Below are 14,941 nucleotides of genomic sequence, written 5' to 3' on the forward strand. Positions count from 1 at the left end.
GGATTTAGAACACCTTCCAGACTCGAATTTCCTGTCCCATAGCCTCAGGGCCCTTGGGGCACCAACTACATCGGCCAACATTTTGGGCAAGGGGAAAGGGTAGGACCCCTACGCGCGGCTCAGACTCATTCCTCCCCTCAACTGAGGTCCCACGTTCTCTAGCTCCAACGCTGACGCACCCGGGTCACCTTGACTACCAGGCCAAGGACCCCGTGGGAACTCTCAGTCCCCGCCACCCTTTTTCCACCGAGCGGTGAGCCTACGGAGGGGTGCCCGGAGAGAAGACCTGCCCGACAAGAACCTAAAGGAAGAGGTAAAGTATATGGAGTAGAATAGGGCACGAGAAAATATATAACAGTAGGAGAGGATGCCAGTTTCCTTTATGCCCTTTGTTACTTGCAGTAGCGGAGGAGTTAGAAGTGGCTTTAAAAATTTTTTTCACACAGGCATTTCCTAAAGGCAACCCCGGAGCGCGCAGAACTATGGGATCGTGAAAGGGTCGTCTTCCGGTCCCTTGCGCCTGCGCGCTGGCAGCCGAGAAGGCGGGAGGCCCTGGTAAGAGGGAAGCCGAGAACCGGAAGTGAAGGCAGATTCCCTCCTTCGTCGCTGTTGCCGCCGCCATATGCGCTCGCCTTGGTCAGGTAAGCTTTGGCCTTCTTTATCATCCGCTTCCATCTGCGTTTCTCTGTGGCCATTCTGCCTCGTGGACTCCTGATACCCCTTCCACAGACTATGGTCTGGTCCCTGGGGCCTAGATGGGTCGTTATTTCCATTGCTTGCATCCCTTTTGAGAGCTCTTAAGAGTTCCGGGGGGGGGGCAGGGAAGGTAGGGGGCCCAATCCAAGATGGTGGCCCTAGCGCCATTGTGTCCCTTTTGCTCCCTGCTCCTTCGTTGGGCTCCTCGTTTATCGGATGCCCCAGCGATGGTGAGAGGCGGCGGTAGGTGCTCTTTGTTTCTGGGCATTTGCGGAGGGTGGGGCTCTTTTCACCTTCTTCTCATCTCTGGGTCCTCTTAATGGCCCAAGGTGGGAATAGGAGGAGGAGCCGCCTTACGGGCCTCGTTGGACTTTTCTTACCTCGATTTACCAGCCTTTACTTGGAACATTTTCCAAATGTTTATGCGTGATGTCATGGTGTGTTTATAGGAAAGGAGTCTCAGCTGAAGAGTAACGAAGGGTGATGAGATCCCTTACTAGAGTTTGTAGTACAGCTGGAGTGAGAGTTTATCTCGAGTACCTTTTTTCCTATTAATTGTAGCGGAGGGAAGATAGTATTCATCTCCGACCTAGTCATTTCTCTTACTGTACTCTTCTATCCCCCCCCCCCCCCATTAATTACACAGGGATTTCTTAAGCACCAGAAGGAGGTTACTGAGGAGTGGGACGCGGATGGCAGCCAAATGATGTTTATATTTTGGGAAGTGAGCACTTTGCGCAATGATGACCTTAATCTATCACCCTTAACTGATGGCTGCCTTGTTAGGGGTCAACACTTTGAGATGTAGGGAAAGCAAAAAGTCTTCCTTTGATGGTTTTTCAGGACTTGTCTTTATCTTGTTGTCTCCATTCTCCGCTCTCTTGATTCATTTTGCTTTTCATTATCTATTTCCTTCACTGTTGTTACTTAACAGATCAGGAGTTCATATGCTGGTTCTCCCCATCCTGCTTTCTGGTTTATGCTACTCTGATCCTAATCTCTTTGGGAACTTGTGTCTTAACCGCCTCACCTGGGACCACTATATTATGTTTGCTTTTATGTTTTGTGTTCTTGTTATTTTTCTTTCCAGATAAAGGTGTCAGTACAGGGAAAGTGGGAAAAGTGTGGGGATGGAAAAGAGGTGGTGAAGGCTCTGCTCACGACTAATAAGTCTTTTGTTTTTCTTGTTGGTTTTTTTCCTAGCTCTTCTATCAGAAACTAGGTTTTTTGTTTGTTTGTTTTTTTAAACTGTTGCTCAAGCCCCCACTCTCCTCCCTTGTTTTCACTTACTCTGCGTGAACCCTTCCGGAGACTCCTCCCCTTCTCCCCCTGCCGGCCCAGGAATGGCAGAGAACGATGTGGACAATGAGCTCTTGGACTATGAAGAAGATGAGGTGGAGACAGCAGCAGGGGGAGACGGGGCTGAGGCCCCTGCCAAGAAGGATGTCAAGGGCTCCTATGTCTCCATCCACAGCTCTGGCTTTCGTGACTTCCTACTGAAGCCAGAGTTGCTCCGGGCCATTGTTGACTGTGGCTTTGAGCATCCGTCAGAAGGTAAATTTTCTACTGGGCCTAGAGTATTCATTAGGTTCTTTAAGGGAACAAGAAACAGGTGTGTAAAACAGTTCCTCAGATAATACATATTTATTTAGGGTATATCAGGAAATAAAGTATCAAGAACTATTTTAGCGGGAGAGATTTGTATAGATCGGTTTTTCATTCATGGTAACATGAAAAAGCTAGTGACCTAAAAGCAACTGCTGTTAGTTGTTGTGACTGGCTTTTCTCTTTGCCTACTTTTTTCTTTTAAGTTTATTTATTTTGAGAGAGAATGAGCGGGGGAGGGACAAAGAGCGAGGGGGAGAGAATTTCTCCAAGTTGTCAGTGCAGAGCCCAATGTGGGGCTTGATCCCATGAGATCCCATGAACCGTGAGATCACAACCTGAGCCAAAACCGAGTCAGATGCTTAACGACTGAGCCACACAGGCGTCCGTTTGTCTATTTGTTTTTAATTTTGTTACCTAGTCTTCTAATTTTGAATTTCCAGAGAGGAGCTGGTTGGACCTTTAGTCTCTATTGGGCCAGGCCAACTATGGTCTCTGGAAACCTTTGTGGCTGATCTAAAATGAGTTGCTTTTGGGTCAGCTACCACACCCTTCATTTGTGTCCAGGGTTACATGGCCTAAAGATGGCAAGCTAAGTAGGAGAAACGGCCTGGGGCAGGCACTCAGATGTCATGGATTGTTACAGATTAAAGGAAATAGGGACAGAGCCAGGAGCACCAAAGGTGAAGTCTTGGTGGGTGGAAGAGGCCAGGCACTGGAGTTGGAGGAGGGCAAAGCCAGGAGGAACTAGGAATGTCTGCTTTTGGGATGAATTTGATGGAGGGAACAGAGGTAGAAAGGGCCTGGAAGTTGATGAGAACCATTTAAGAATTGAGTGGTGAGAAATGGGTTTGGAATGGTGAAAAAGGTTGTGGAGTTACTGAAGACTGAAGTGTAATTTATCTCTCCCCCCATCCCTCCTTCTAGTCCAGCATGAGTGCATCCCTCAGGCCATTTTGGGAATGGATGTTCTATGCCAGGCCAAGTCAGGCATGGGAAAGACAGCAGTGTTTGTGCTGGCCACACTGCAACAGCTGGAGCCGGTTACTGGTCAGGTACGTTTGGGGAAAGTGCTGTGGAAGACATTTTGGTTAGGAATTTTTGAGAAGGGTGTTTTGCCTCAGCTACAAGCTGCATTCAGAGCCACGGGTGTTTGTTGCAAAGATGACCTCGGTTACCTTTTTCTGATGGCCACGTGGGATATTGCATAGAAATTATGTGGTTAATGACTTAGATCTCAGAATTGAGGTCATTTATAATCTGTCAGATGTATTTTTGTGACCATCACTGCCCCGAGGAGATAGTAAAGGGATATACTGTTTGTCTCTGTCTGCTCTCCCCACCCCAAGGTGTCTGTGCTGGTGATGTGTCATACTCGGGAGTTGGCTTTTCAGATCAGCAAGGAGTATGAGCGCTTCTCTAAATACATGCCCAATGTCAAGGTAAGCCAGGGTAAAGACACTTGGGAGGATGAGGATGTGGGGAGTTGTAGGCATTGAAGAGTTGTAGGCATTGAAGACTTGTAGGTCAGCCGTCTTCACGTCCATAGATGTTAAATTATCTTTATATGAATGTCATTTGCACGTTCTAGGTGGTAAGTTTCTGTAAACTTTGGTATGCAAGGGATTTACAGTTTACGGTTCATTTGAGTACACATTATAATTTCTGAGATGTTTGCTTTACTCTAATTTTGGAGAATCTTTAGTTTGCTTTAGTTTTTAACAGATTGTGTGAATATAGCTGTGCAGCAGGAGACTGCATGGTTAGGCTATGAAGGGTGCTCACCATGAGACCACGCTTTTGTTTACTATTTCTTTACACTGACTTTGAAAGATTTCACTGTGCTTTGGTTGAGTTTGAGAATTTTGGGGTGTGTGGCAAGAGAAGCTGGGAGCTCCAAAATATTTCTAGTGTGGTGTGTGAATTTTGAGGATTCCTGAAAGTGGCAGAAAATTGAAAGATGTTTGGTGGCCACAACAGAGTAGGCTTGGGTTGTTTTCTGTATATAACCTTGGTTTTTATAGTGTGGTTTCCAAACCCAAAGTTTCAGCATCATTTGGAAGCTTGATGGAAATGCAGATTATATGGGTACCGCCCCAGGCCTCCTGAGTATGAATATGTATTCAAATAAGATCTCCAGGTAATTGGAGTTTGAGAAGCACTGATGTGTATAACTTTCTACTCCTCTGGCTAGGATGTGGTAAAGAATAGTACTTCTGTTTGGATTGTTGTGATTTTCTCCTGTTACTCATTATTTTATGTTTTAAAGTAACTAGGAATGTTGAGTCCTAGTGCTAAACTAAAAATAATTTCTTAAAAACCAAAGTAATAATGATCAGTATCTCGTGGTAACATGTTTTGAGTAAACTAAAAGGTTTCATAACAAAAAGATTTGTATTCTCCTGTCTCTAATTGCACTTTACGGAAGGTAATCACTAGTTACCTTTATTTTTTTTTAATTTTTTTTAATTTTTTTGCTTTTTTCTCTAATGGTTCTGCGACACCAGGTATTGGCACTGTTCTCTCAGTTTATCAAACTTCAGGTGTTTATGATTTCTTTTCATGAGAGATGTTTGTTCGTGTTGTTTTGTTATTTGAAAATTTTAATCCTTTAAAAATAATCTAAATGTTATATATGCGTGTCAAGTAATATCTCTCTTCTTAAATTGTCAGCGTCATTGACATTCACTTTCTGTCCTTTAACTGGAGTGGTCTTGCTGCTGGTTGATTCTAAAAAGTTGAAAACCAGAAAACGGTTTCCATTGTTATGACTGGAAACATTCATTGTTGGGCTTATTAGTGAGCTAGAATTGTACTTCCTCCTCTATAGGTCCAGCTCATCAGCTCATGTGGCTCAAAAGAGAACCTTTTTTTTTTTTTTTTAAAGTTTATTTCAGTAATCTCTAACCCAACGTGGGGCCGAAACTCATGACTCCAAAATTGAGTTACGTGTTCTTCTGACTCAGCCAACCAGGCGCCCCAAAAGAGAATATTCTTGGTGTTAAGATCAACTGCAAATTGGCATGACGTAATTCTTACTTTTGTTTAAAATTGTGCTAAAGTGATTCGTTCAAAAGGTTGGGTTAGTTCTATAGAATATCCTGTCTCTGGATTTGTCTGGTTACTCCCTTACGTGGTTCTTTAACTTGTTTTTTCCCCTTAGTATTTCCTTTAACTGAAATACGAATTTGAAAGCTCAACTGACTGAAGTTAAACATTTTTGGCAAGAATTCTTCATAGCTGATATTTTGTGTACCTCCTGTTTTGTTGCAAACTTGGTTGTTCCGTAATGAGTGATTTTAGTTTCATTGTGACAGTCTGATCCTGTACTTGATCTTCTCTCCTTGAAACTAGAAAGCAGTTTCTGGTGTCATGTGATCCTATAGTAAAGACTAGATCCTCAGCAGATCTTTTCTTAATGTTTATAACATGGAGTAATGTGGTCAGCTTGAAACCGTAATTTCATAGGGTTTGTGCAGGGGCATTTAAAAATCTGAGTTCGGTTAGGAAAACTTGATGTTCATGAGCTTTTTGTGGTGCTTTGCACTCTGGTGATTTCTTGCTGTCCTTTCTTAAAATGAAGTGTGGCCATAGCATCATGGGAAGGAAGATTATTAGATTAAGTCAGAAGAAAGTGTTAGTCCTGACTTCCTTGATTAGCCACATAACTCTGGGCAAGTTACTTATGTTTCTTAGCTTCAGCGTTTGGGGAATGTAATAAGAATTTTAGGTCAGGTGGTCTTTGATGTTCGTTTTACCTTTGAAATACTCAAAGTTCACTTAGATTAAACTGAAAGGATGGGAAGTGCGGGGAGATTGGACTGTTTCCTTCCTTGTGAGACACTGTTTTTTTCTGGGTTAATACAGGTCGCGGTGTTTTTTGGTGGTCTGTCTATCAAGAAGGATGAAGAGGTGCTGAAGAAGAACTGCCCGCATATCGTCGTGGGGACCCCTGGCCGCATCCTAGCCCTGGCTCGAAATAAGAGCCTCAATCTCAAACACATTAAACACTTTATCTTGGATGAATGTGATAAGATGCTTGAACAGCTCGGTGAGTGGCAGTGCTGGCAAGGGGGCTGGTGATCAGGGAGTTGCCCTTTAGAGCCAAATGATGTTTTTTTGATTCAGGAGCACTTTAGTGCTGGGATGACTCTTCATCTATCACCCATGACTGATGGCTCTGGCTCCCCTGTCGATTTTTGTGAGGCCTTTTAAGGAACTTGGGTGAGCAAGGAGAAGTGTATTTTGTCCTGTGATAGAGGTTTTGTTTCTTTGAGAGGAGTGACTTTGCTGATCTTAGACATTGCTCACACCACTATTCTCTCCTTTACAGATTCTTATACTGGGTGTCAGGGGTTGGTAATAAACTGAAGGAGGAAAGCCATTTACTCTCTGGCATCCTCTGCACAGCATCTGTCAGTTTATAGCTGAGTAAATCTTTAGACCTAAGTTCTAGGATTAATGTGGAGAGTTTATGGGGTTTTTCTGTATTTCAGTGTGTCACGTGCGGTTAAGAAAGGAAAATTGTGAGAACTCACATTTAATAAATGAGAGCGTTGGGATGGACGTGGCCCCAGGGACAAGTCATTCCAAATGATTGACTCCTAAAAAAATTTTTTTTTAATGTTTAATTTTGAGAGAGAAACAGAACAGGAGTTGTGGAGGGGCAAAGAGAGAGAGACAGTAGCTGAAGCAGGCTCTAGGCTCTGAGCTGTCAGCACAGAGCCCGATGTGGGGCTCGAACCCGCAAACTGAGATCATGACCTGAGCCACCCAGGTGCCCCTGATCTTTGACTATTTTAACGTGAGGTCTAAGATGGGCTCCAGGTAGAGATGTCTTGTTTGCCTGGCTGGATAGGAAAGCGTGATCCAGAGGAGCCACAAAATGGACTCTGACAACTGGAATGTAATTTGGTGCACAATATTTGTAGACAGCAGGGGTGTGGGGAGAAAGTATGGACAAGAGCCTTGTAAAGAATTTCTCAAGGGTCTTATGCTTGTAAGTTTATGCTTATGCTTATACTCGAGAGCCTCTGCAGTGGGCCTTATCTCTATATCATAATTGTGAGCTTTGGGGTTTTTTCGTCTCATTTCTTGTCTGGTTAAAACAGCTGGAATCCGATCCCAAGTCTTTATTTCAGATTCCACTGTGTGCTGTTTCTATTGTGTTATTACAGTGGGTGTGATTTTACGGTGGTCGGAATAAATGAAGACCTGAGACAAATCTTACTGTGAAATGACTGTTCCTTACCCATTTCCAGCAGCCATCACTTCATTGGGCTGTCTCTGGTCTTTGTCTATGATGTATGCTTCTTGTCTTACAGTCTTCTTCCTTTTTCTTGTAGACATGCGTCGGGATGTCCAGGAAATTTTTCGCATGACCCCCCATGAGAAGCAGGTCATGATGTTCAGTGCTACCTTGAGCAAAGAGATCCGTCCAGTCTGCCGCAAGTTCATGCAAGACGTAAATACCCTTCTACCTTCTCTCCCTCCACTCCCCGCCCACTGCCTCCTCCCCTTCCGCGCCCTCTTCCTCCAGACTCCCTTGTCCTTCAAGTGCCAAGAAGGGGGCACGTGCCCATCTGGGAGTGATGACTCCTTGAAGAGACACATAGAGGCAGAGACAGCTAGTGTTAGGGTCTGCGCGGGCGCCAGGGAAACTCCGGAAGACTTGGTCGGGTTAACTTGAGAGCGGGTAGTGTTCGACCTTTTTTTTTCATCACAGCATTTTTGAACCTCTTCTTCCTTTTTGGGGGAGGGCAGGATTTTCTGCCCTACCACCCACCCATCGTCTCCTATACACCCCTTTACAGCCACGCACCCTCAAGGTGGCATCGAGCACACAGTTGGAGCCTTCTGCTCCTCAAAACTCACAACCTCCCGGTGGCAGGAGAGCAAGAGAGGGACAGACAGATGGCAGGGCATGTCCAAAAGAAGAGCAAACAGCACAAATGAATCCGCTCCCTCCCCGCCTCCAGGGGTGGGGGCCTCTGGCACCTCAGTCCCCGATCCCTTACTCCTTACCATCCATACCTCCTCGCACCCATCCGGAAGCTCGGTTGATGTGAGCCGGCAGCGGAGAAGCACCGTGGAGCGGCGGGGGAAATGCAGACGGCACCAGCGGTGGATGGCGGCAGCGGAGGCCGCGGGGAAACCTGACCAGGAAGCCGAGGACCAAACCAGCCTCTTTTTCCGTTCCCGGTTTTTTTCCTGAATCCAAGGCGTGCCGTGCTCCCCGTTTCCCCCCATATGTGTTGGGGGGAGGGGTGTCCTGAAAGGGGGGGTAGATTTTTTTTTTCTTTTTTAAGACTTTTTTTTTTTTAATACTCAAAGGCAAAGGAGAGGGATGTGGGAAAGGTAAAGTGAGGAGCTCCACTTGGAAGTAACCAGGTGGGTGTTAGGGTTTGGGGCTAGACGGGGCCTGTCGTATAAGTAGTGCAGTGTGTTCTTTTCCCATCCTGTACTGCTCCGCCCCATGGGATGTTTGCTATTTTTAGCTATACGTGGGGCTAGAATTAGATTTGAAGGAGGTCATGGAACTTCTTTTTGGAAAGCCTGCCTTTGCTATCCTGCTAGCTTTCTGGGATTGGGCTTTTGGTTTTGTCCCATGGCACACATCCTTTCCTAAAATCTTGGACCCTGGGTGTTCATGTTAATTATGTCCCCAGGTTAGTGAAGAGTGCTAGGAAAGTTGGGCTCTAGAGTGGAGTCTTGTGTCAATTTGTGTTTTTATTTTTTTATGCTACCTTCCTCCCCTTCAAGGGTTTTGTGCGTGCGTGTGTGTGTGTGTGTGTGTGTGTATTTTTTTTTAAGATGAGTGTGTATCTACTGCTCTGAATTTGTTTCTTAGCACCATCTGTTGGTACCTTCCATGTAACACTATAGTTGGTTTGGCTCTTAGTTCAGAGACCAATGTTCTGTTCCCTTTGTTCCCTTGTGGTCTGAGGGCAAGTTGTTACTCGCCTTGAGTAACTTTTGCTTCTCTTTTTATGGCATTTTGACTGTGTCCATTGTAGTATTCTGATCTTAACAGATATCCACCCTCCTAATGTGGATATGATTCTCTTAGTTGGGAGGATACTCGGAGCAATTTCTGTCCTCTCCCTTGTATTATAACCAGCTTTGGTGGAGTTATTCTGACCTTGAGTCACTGTGTCCCACCAATTCCCGGGTGTTTGGATCATATTGGCCCTTGGGGGATCATCTATTGTTTTCTTTCCTGTACCACCTGCCTTTGAGGTAATGGCATCTTGCCATTGGGTGGTCTCACTGCTCCTTTACCTCCCTGCAAATTTCCCTTCCCATGACAGTTTGTAGCTGGGCAGTCTTAAGACTTGATAGGAAGGAAATTAGATCTAATGTGGAAGAGACCACATTAAAATGGGGGTATTTTTGGGGATGTGGTGGGGTTTTCAATCTTCTCTCTTCTCCCCATCCCCCCCATGGGGTGTATTGGAGATCAAGTTCCTCCCCCCCCCCCGGTTTAACCCCCCCCCCCCTGCCCTCCTCCCGTTCCCCACCCCTTCCTCCCCCCTCCCCCCCAGCCAATGGAGATCTTCGTGGATGATGAGACGAAGCTGACGCTGCATGGGTTGCAGCAGTACTACGTGAAACTGAAGGACAACGAGAAGAACCGGAAGCTCTTTGACCTTCTCGATGTCCTTGAGTTCAATCAGGTCAGTTGTTTAAGGTCCAGTAGAGGGATGAGCACGTCTCCAACTGTAGCAGAAACCTGGTTAAGTACCCTTTAATTGAGGATATGATCCATGCGATGTGAGAGAGAATGGTGGAGAAATTGTCTTTAAATGAAATTCTCTTAAGTGAGAATTCAGATGTCTTTTGGGGCTGAGCATGAACAAGGTGTGAGCAGCTGCTTTCCTGTTCCATGGCTGTCACAGCCGGGTATTCAGTAAATAAAAATCTCAATGAAGAAAATCCTTGAGGGGATTTAATCTTGTAAAAGTTCCAAAATATCTTAGGTTTGTTGGGTTCTTAAATTTGTTTCTTGTGTTATTTACCGAGAAGAAGCGTTTCATCACTTTACCTGTTGTGTAGTTTATCTGCACCAAAAACTTTCTAAAATTAAGGTAGAATTCTTATGTTGGATGTTCTTGATGAGCAGGAAATATTGGTCCTGGTCTTTCCAGACTTTAGTTTTAATTTTTACCACTTTCTCATGAGGTTGCCTCATTCTTGTCTCTCAACACACCTGGTAGTTTTGGTTATTTTCTGTACCTTCTCTGCAGCATGTCTGCTTAGGAGAAGTCAAGAGCTGAGTGAGAAAGGCTAAGTTGTATTTAGATCAGAAGAGGAATATATGGGAGGGACTAGGAGGAATTCCTTTAGAAAAGCATAGTTACTGAAAACATTCCTTGCACGTACGTAATCTCTCTAACATTCCACATGGGCCCACATCCCCCTACTCTCCACACATAGGTGGTGATCTTTGTGAAGTCTGTGCAGCGTTGCATTGCCCTGGCCCAGCTTCTAGTGGAGCAGAACTTCCCAGCCATTGCCATCCACCGAGGGATGCCCCAGGAGGAGAGGTGAGTCAGAGATGGAAAGATGATTTGTGTCCTTGGGAAGGAAAAGAGACCATTGAGAGAAAGGACTCAACATTTTTCTAATTTCCTTTCTCACAAAGGCTTTCTCGGTATCAGCAGTTTAAAGATTTTCAACGACGAATTCTTGTGGCCACCAACCTATTTGGCCGAGGCATGGACATTGAACGGGTGAACATTGCCTTCAACTATGACATGCCTGAGGATTCTGACACCTACCTGCATCGGGTAAGCTGCACGCCCACACGGACATCCCAGTGTCCCCTCCCACCTCCCGATTTCCTATGTCTTTATACCATATGTCCTCATCCCTCCTTTTGGGTGTCTTCCTACTTTTGGGTCTTCCCAGTGCCACCCTCTGTCTCCTTCCAGGTGGCCCGAGCAGGCCGGTTTGGCACCAAGGGCTTGGCCATCACGTTTGTGTCAGATGAAAACGATGCCAAGATCCTCAATGACGTGCAGGATCGCTTTGAAGTCAATATTAGTGAGCTGCCTGATGAGATAGACATTTCCTCCTACAGTGAGTATTGATCTCATGAGACTGGCTCTTCAGTCTCCTTGTTCTTAGTGTGTTTGTCTTAAATCCCATGTACGCACATAAGGTCTCTGGTGCATAACAGGCACTCGACAAGTTCATGTCCCCTGATCTTGATGCCCTTGTTGGGATGTGTAGTTGTCCTCTGTGTGGGGTCTTTTTCTCATGACAGATTATTTCTGTCCCCACTCCCAGTGTGTCCTCTGTACCCACAAACTACACAGGCATCTGCATGTAATGGGGGGTGTTTCTGCCAGCCTCGCCATTTCCATGCCTTATTCTAATTGTGCCATGTTTTCTCTTCAGTTGAACAGACGCGGTAGAGGACTCACCCATAGTTTTGGAATGTGACCGTCTGTCCCTCTTCAGGAGATGACAGCAGGCATATGGGGGTGAAGGAGACACTACTGCCACCTGCCCTGGCAACCCCCACCCCCCACCCCATGACTTCCCCCTTTTGCATCACCACCACTCCTAAACTCCTATTTCCTGAATTGTCTGAATTTTTTTTAACAAAACTAAAAAACACATGTGTCTGTGGTGTCTATAAATGCTCCATCCCTTTATTGGATTTAGGGTGAAGTGAGGCCATGATTCAGTGTATATTCCTATAAGGACTGGGTGCCCTACTGTGGGGCCCAGGTCAGTGGGGAGGGATCAAAGGTAGGGGGATGTGACTAAGAAGACTGCAGAGGCCATGGCTCCCTGCTGCTTTCCAACTTCTGCCCTTTTTGGAGGTGTTTTCCATTTTTCTTAGTGGCCTGGGAGGGGCTGGGATGTTTCTGACCCGAAGGCCCAGTGTGGGTGGTATGTAGTGTTTCCAGTGTTGGAAGGTAAAGTGGGAACTGGTGGAAAGCTTAGGCGTCTCCTAGGCTCTCTCGATGTCTCCTCATCTGTTCCTTCAGCTTCTGGATCTTGAGCACCAGGGCCTGTGCTTCCCAAGCCCCTTCTTGCCCTTCCAGAAGGGCCTGGTACAGCTCCAGCTGCTGCTCCAGCAACTCTTCAGCTTGGGCCAGCTCAGCTGTGGGGCTGGGCCGGGGACCCTGAGTGAGGGGGGCAGAGGGTAGGGAGCATCAGCCAGGGTAGGGGGCTGAGGCTTGCTGGAAGTCAGGCCTTCTGCCTCTAACGTTACTTTCGATCCCATTATATTAAGGTGATCTGTACTGTGAAGCCAGGGTAGATTTTGGTCTTGGGGATAAGCCTCTGGGGGGCAGTTTGCTCAGGGGCGATAACTGAACTTGTGTAAGGAAGCATACCGGGTCATGAGAGGTGAGGACTGGCAGTCCCTTCTCCACCTCCTCCCCTCCTACCCCCAACTAAGAAATGATTAACTGTTAGGTGAGGGGAAATTCCTGTTCAAGGACTTCATGGACTCTGCAAGGAGAGAGCTCTATGGGGAGAGGGAGCCCTGAGGTCTAGAGTGGGGTGGGGGTGGGGAAGGTGCTGGGGATCTGGGGATGGGAAGTAGGACACAAACTTGGGGGGGGGGGTGGCATCTACTTGCAGGACTGTGACAAAAGGATTCCTTCATGCCAGCCTCCCCCCTGGTCTCCCCACTCTTGGTGCTACTTACCCTTGACGGTGACCTCATCTTCTCACTGCATGTGGAGCTGGTCTGCTCTTTTGTGCTTGCCTTAGGGCTCTGGGAGCAGCACCTCCAGGAACCCTGGGGCCCCAGGGGCCAGGAAGGCAGGAGGAGGCGACGGCAGCAACATGAGAGCCAGGGCAGAGGGAGGACCATAGCTGATGTAGCAGGGAGCTGTGTGAGCCGCCCAACAGCCACCAGGAACTGGCTCTTTCCCTCCAGGCCTTGGCCTCGCTTCAGTGACTGGCCCTGCCCAGGGCCCTGCCCCTATCTTCACCTCCCTCCCAATCTGGCCCTAGACAGTCTTCCTGAGGTGAAAACATTCCTGCTAGTTTAGGCAGAACTTGCTTTAGAACACCGGTGCCCAGCCTACTAGGACTTAAGTCTGTTTTTCCTAGCACTATATCTTTTCTCATTTCAATTCTGCAAGGTGCAAGGTACATTGCTAGTGTCAGGAAACTGGCTCAGAGGGTTCCCTTCAGGATTCATTCAGTGAGTACCTACTGGGGCCGTCTCTGCCACATGTGCTCAAGGTCCACAGCTGGTTGGTAGAGAAACCTGGAGAATTCATGCCCAGTTCTCTCTGACTTGAAAGGTTATAGCCTGGCTTAAGGATTGGTTACTAAGGTCTTTTTCTCTTCTTGCTGCCCAGAATGGCATTTTTTCTTGTCTGTTGTGCACTACATGTTGTAGGGGTTTGCATTCTCTGGTAGTTCTGGGCACTGTTGTGTCACTGTAACCTCGGCTCCTGACAAGAGCCTGACACTGGTAGTGGGTCTCAAGCTTTGTTGAACTCGTGAACCCTTCCTTCAAATCTGCATGAGAACAAAAGCTCTGTTCACACACCACGTGTGATGTGAGCATTTATACATGTTGACTTTCTTGCAGTATGTTCTGAAATGTTTTGTGGCTGGATACCTCATAAGGGAGTGGATGGTCCCAATTTTGATCATCTGGGAAAAAGGTAGACTCTCAGGCAGAAAAAAATATCTCAGAAGACAAGATGGCTGGAGGATGGACAGCTGCTAACCAGCTCACTATCTTTGTGACATCATGCTGAATTTGGAGGGAAGATGGCCTTTGCCATAGCATGGGGATCCAGGAACAGGGAGGTTGACTTTCCTGGAGGTCAGTGGCTCTCAAACTTGGGGGGGGGTGGGTGGCTGAAGCAACTTTAGATGAGGCCAAAGACCCCACATTCCCCATTAGCTGACATGTTCCCACTTTTAAGTGGAAGAACCAAGAACTTTGGTAGGATTTGAGGGGGGAAAGAAGCTTCCTCATATTTCTTAGTGATAAGGTTATGCATGATTCATATTTGACTTGCAGTGTATGCGTGGTTTAAAATCTTATTTTTTTAATGTTTATTTTTGTGAGAGAGAGAGACAGGGGCAAGGGAGACCAAGACAGAATGTGAATCAGGCTCCAGGCTCTGAGCTGTCAGCACAGAGCCTGATGTGGGGCTCAAACTCACAAACCATGTGATCGTGACTGGAGCCGAAGTCGGACACTTAACCAACTGGGCCACCCAGGAGCCCCTTAAAGTCTTAATTATTAGAACACAAGAGGCCCTAACTACTGTTATGGTTGTGGGAAACTATCCAGTATAAGGTTAAACAAACTATAAGCAAATAACATTGAAGCTAAACTAACCACATTTATAAATTAAAAGCAAGATTAGTAGCCATTAAGAAAATACAACAAATAAATTCTGTAAGACAATCTAAATGATGCACTAATAGCAAAATATCCTTTCTGAAAACTAGGCATCTGAGATTCTATTTTAGGTTATGAACTCTAAAATGGACTAACCTCCAATACTTTGCAGTGGGTGGTCCTAAACCCTGAGTTAAAATAGAGTCTATGCAGGGCGCCTGGGTGGCTCAGTCGGTTGGGTGACCAGCTTCGGCTCAGGTCATGATCTTGCAGATTGTGCGTTCGAGCCCCGCGTCGGGCTCT

The 14,941-nt window shown here is 46.3% G+C and overlaps 2 protein-coding genes and 2 non-coding genes across 8 annotated transcripts; 3 read left to right on the plus strand and 1 right to left on the minus strand.

Annotated features, from left to right (window-relative positions):
* The first annotated feature begins 446 nt into the window (after nt 1-446).
* On the plus strand, nt 447-11,925 carry DDX39B (DExD-box helicase 39B). 5 transcript variants are annotated; one of them, XM_049653616.1, is made up of 11 exons: nt 478-641; nt 2,038-2,250; nt 3,229-3,356; nt 3,651-3,743; nt 6,169-6,352; nt 7,647-7,765; nt 9,846-9,977; nt 10,738-10,847; nt 10,946-11,090; nt 11,235-11,382; nt 11,704-11,925. In XM_049653616.1, exons 1-11 carry the CDS (start codon nt 623-625, stop codon nt 11,718-11,720), a joined length of 1,308 nt encoding a protein of 435 aa, XP_049509573.1. In that variant the 5' UTR covers nt 478-622; the 3' UTR covers nt 11,721-11,925. The 5 variants fall into 5 exon arrangements, 4 of the variants coding, with proteins under 4 accessions (XP_049509573.1, XP_049509577.1, XP_049509575.1 ...); XM_049653618.1 differs by having other exon boundaries at nt 547-641; nt 1,900-2,250; XM_049653619.1 differs by lacking the exon at nt 478-641 and adding an exon at nt 808-939 and having other exon boundaries at nt 1,900-2,250.
* Nucleotides 1,395-1,472, plus strand: LOC125939212 (small nucleolar RNA SNORD83). The gene has a single exon (XR_007462965.1). It is a non-coding gene; the product is annotated as a small nucleolar RNA SNORD83 (small nucleolar RNA).
* Nucleotides 6,405-6,481, plus strand: LOC125939213 (small nucleolar RNA SNORD83). The gene has a single exon (XR_007462966.1). It is a non-coding gene; the product is annotated as a small nucleolar RNA SNORD83 (small nucleolar RNA).
* A 54-nt stretch (nt 11,926-11,979) lies between the features above and the next one.
* MCCD1 (mitochondrial coiled-coil domain 1) lies at nt 11,980-13,212 on the minus strand. Its single transcript, XM_049653657.1, has 2 exons — nt 12,971-13,212; nt 11,980-12,440 (listed from the first exon to the last, which is right to left on the minus strand). The coding sequence occupies exons 1-2, from the start codon at nt 13,136-13,138 to the stop codon at nt 12,255-12,257; spliced, it is 354 nt and encodes a 117-aa protein (XP_049509614.1). The 5' UTR covers nt 13,139-13,212; the 3' UTR covers nt 11,980-12,254.
* Between the last annotated feature and the right edge of the window lie 1,729 nt (nt 13,213-14,941).

Source organism: Panthera uncia, assembly GCF_023721935.1.
Source record: "Panthera uncia isolate 11264 chromosome B2 unlocalized genomic scaffold, Puncia_PCG_1.0 HiC_scaffold_24, whole genome shotgun sequence".
Classification (NCBI taxonomy): Eukaryota; Metazoa; Chordata; class Mammalia; order Carnivora; family Felidae; genus Panthera; species Panthera uncia.

Excerpts from the sequence above, each read along its gene's own strand:
- DDX39B (XM_049653616.1), top strand. Across the intron at positions 3,357-3,650 it reads TGGAGCCGGTTACTGGTCAG|GTGTCTGTGCTGGTGATGTG; the intron begins GTACGTTTGGGG and ends CCCCACCCCAAG. Across the intron at positions 9,978-10,737 it reads ATGTCCTTGAGTTCAATCAG|GTGGTGATCTTTGTGAAGTC; the intron begins GTCAGTTGTTTA and ends CTCCACACATAG.
- MCCD1 (XM_049653657.1), bottom strand. The coding sequence starts at position 13,138 with ATGGTCCTCCCTCTGCCCTGGCTCTCATGTTGCTGCCGTCGCCTCCTC. Across the intron at positions 12,441-12,970 it reads AGATGAGGTCACCGTCAAGG|GGTCCCCGGCCCAGCCCCAC; the intron begins GTAAGTAGCACC and ends CCCCTCACTCAG.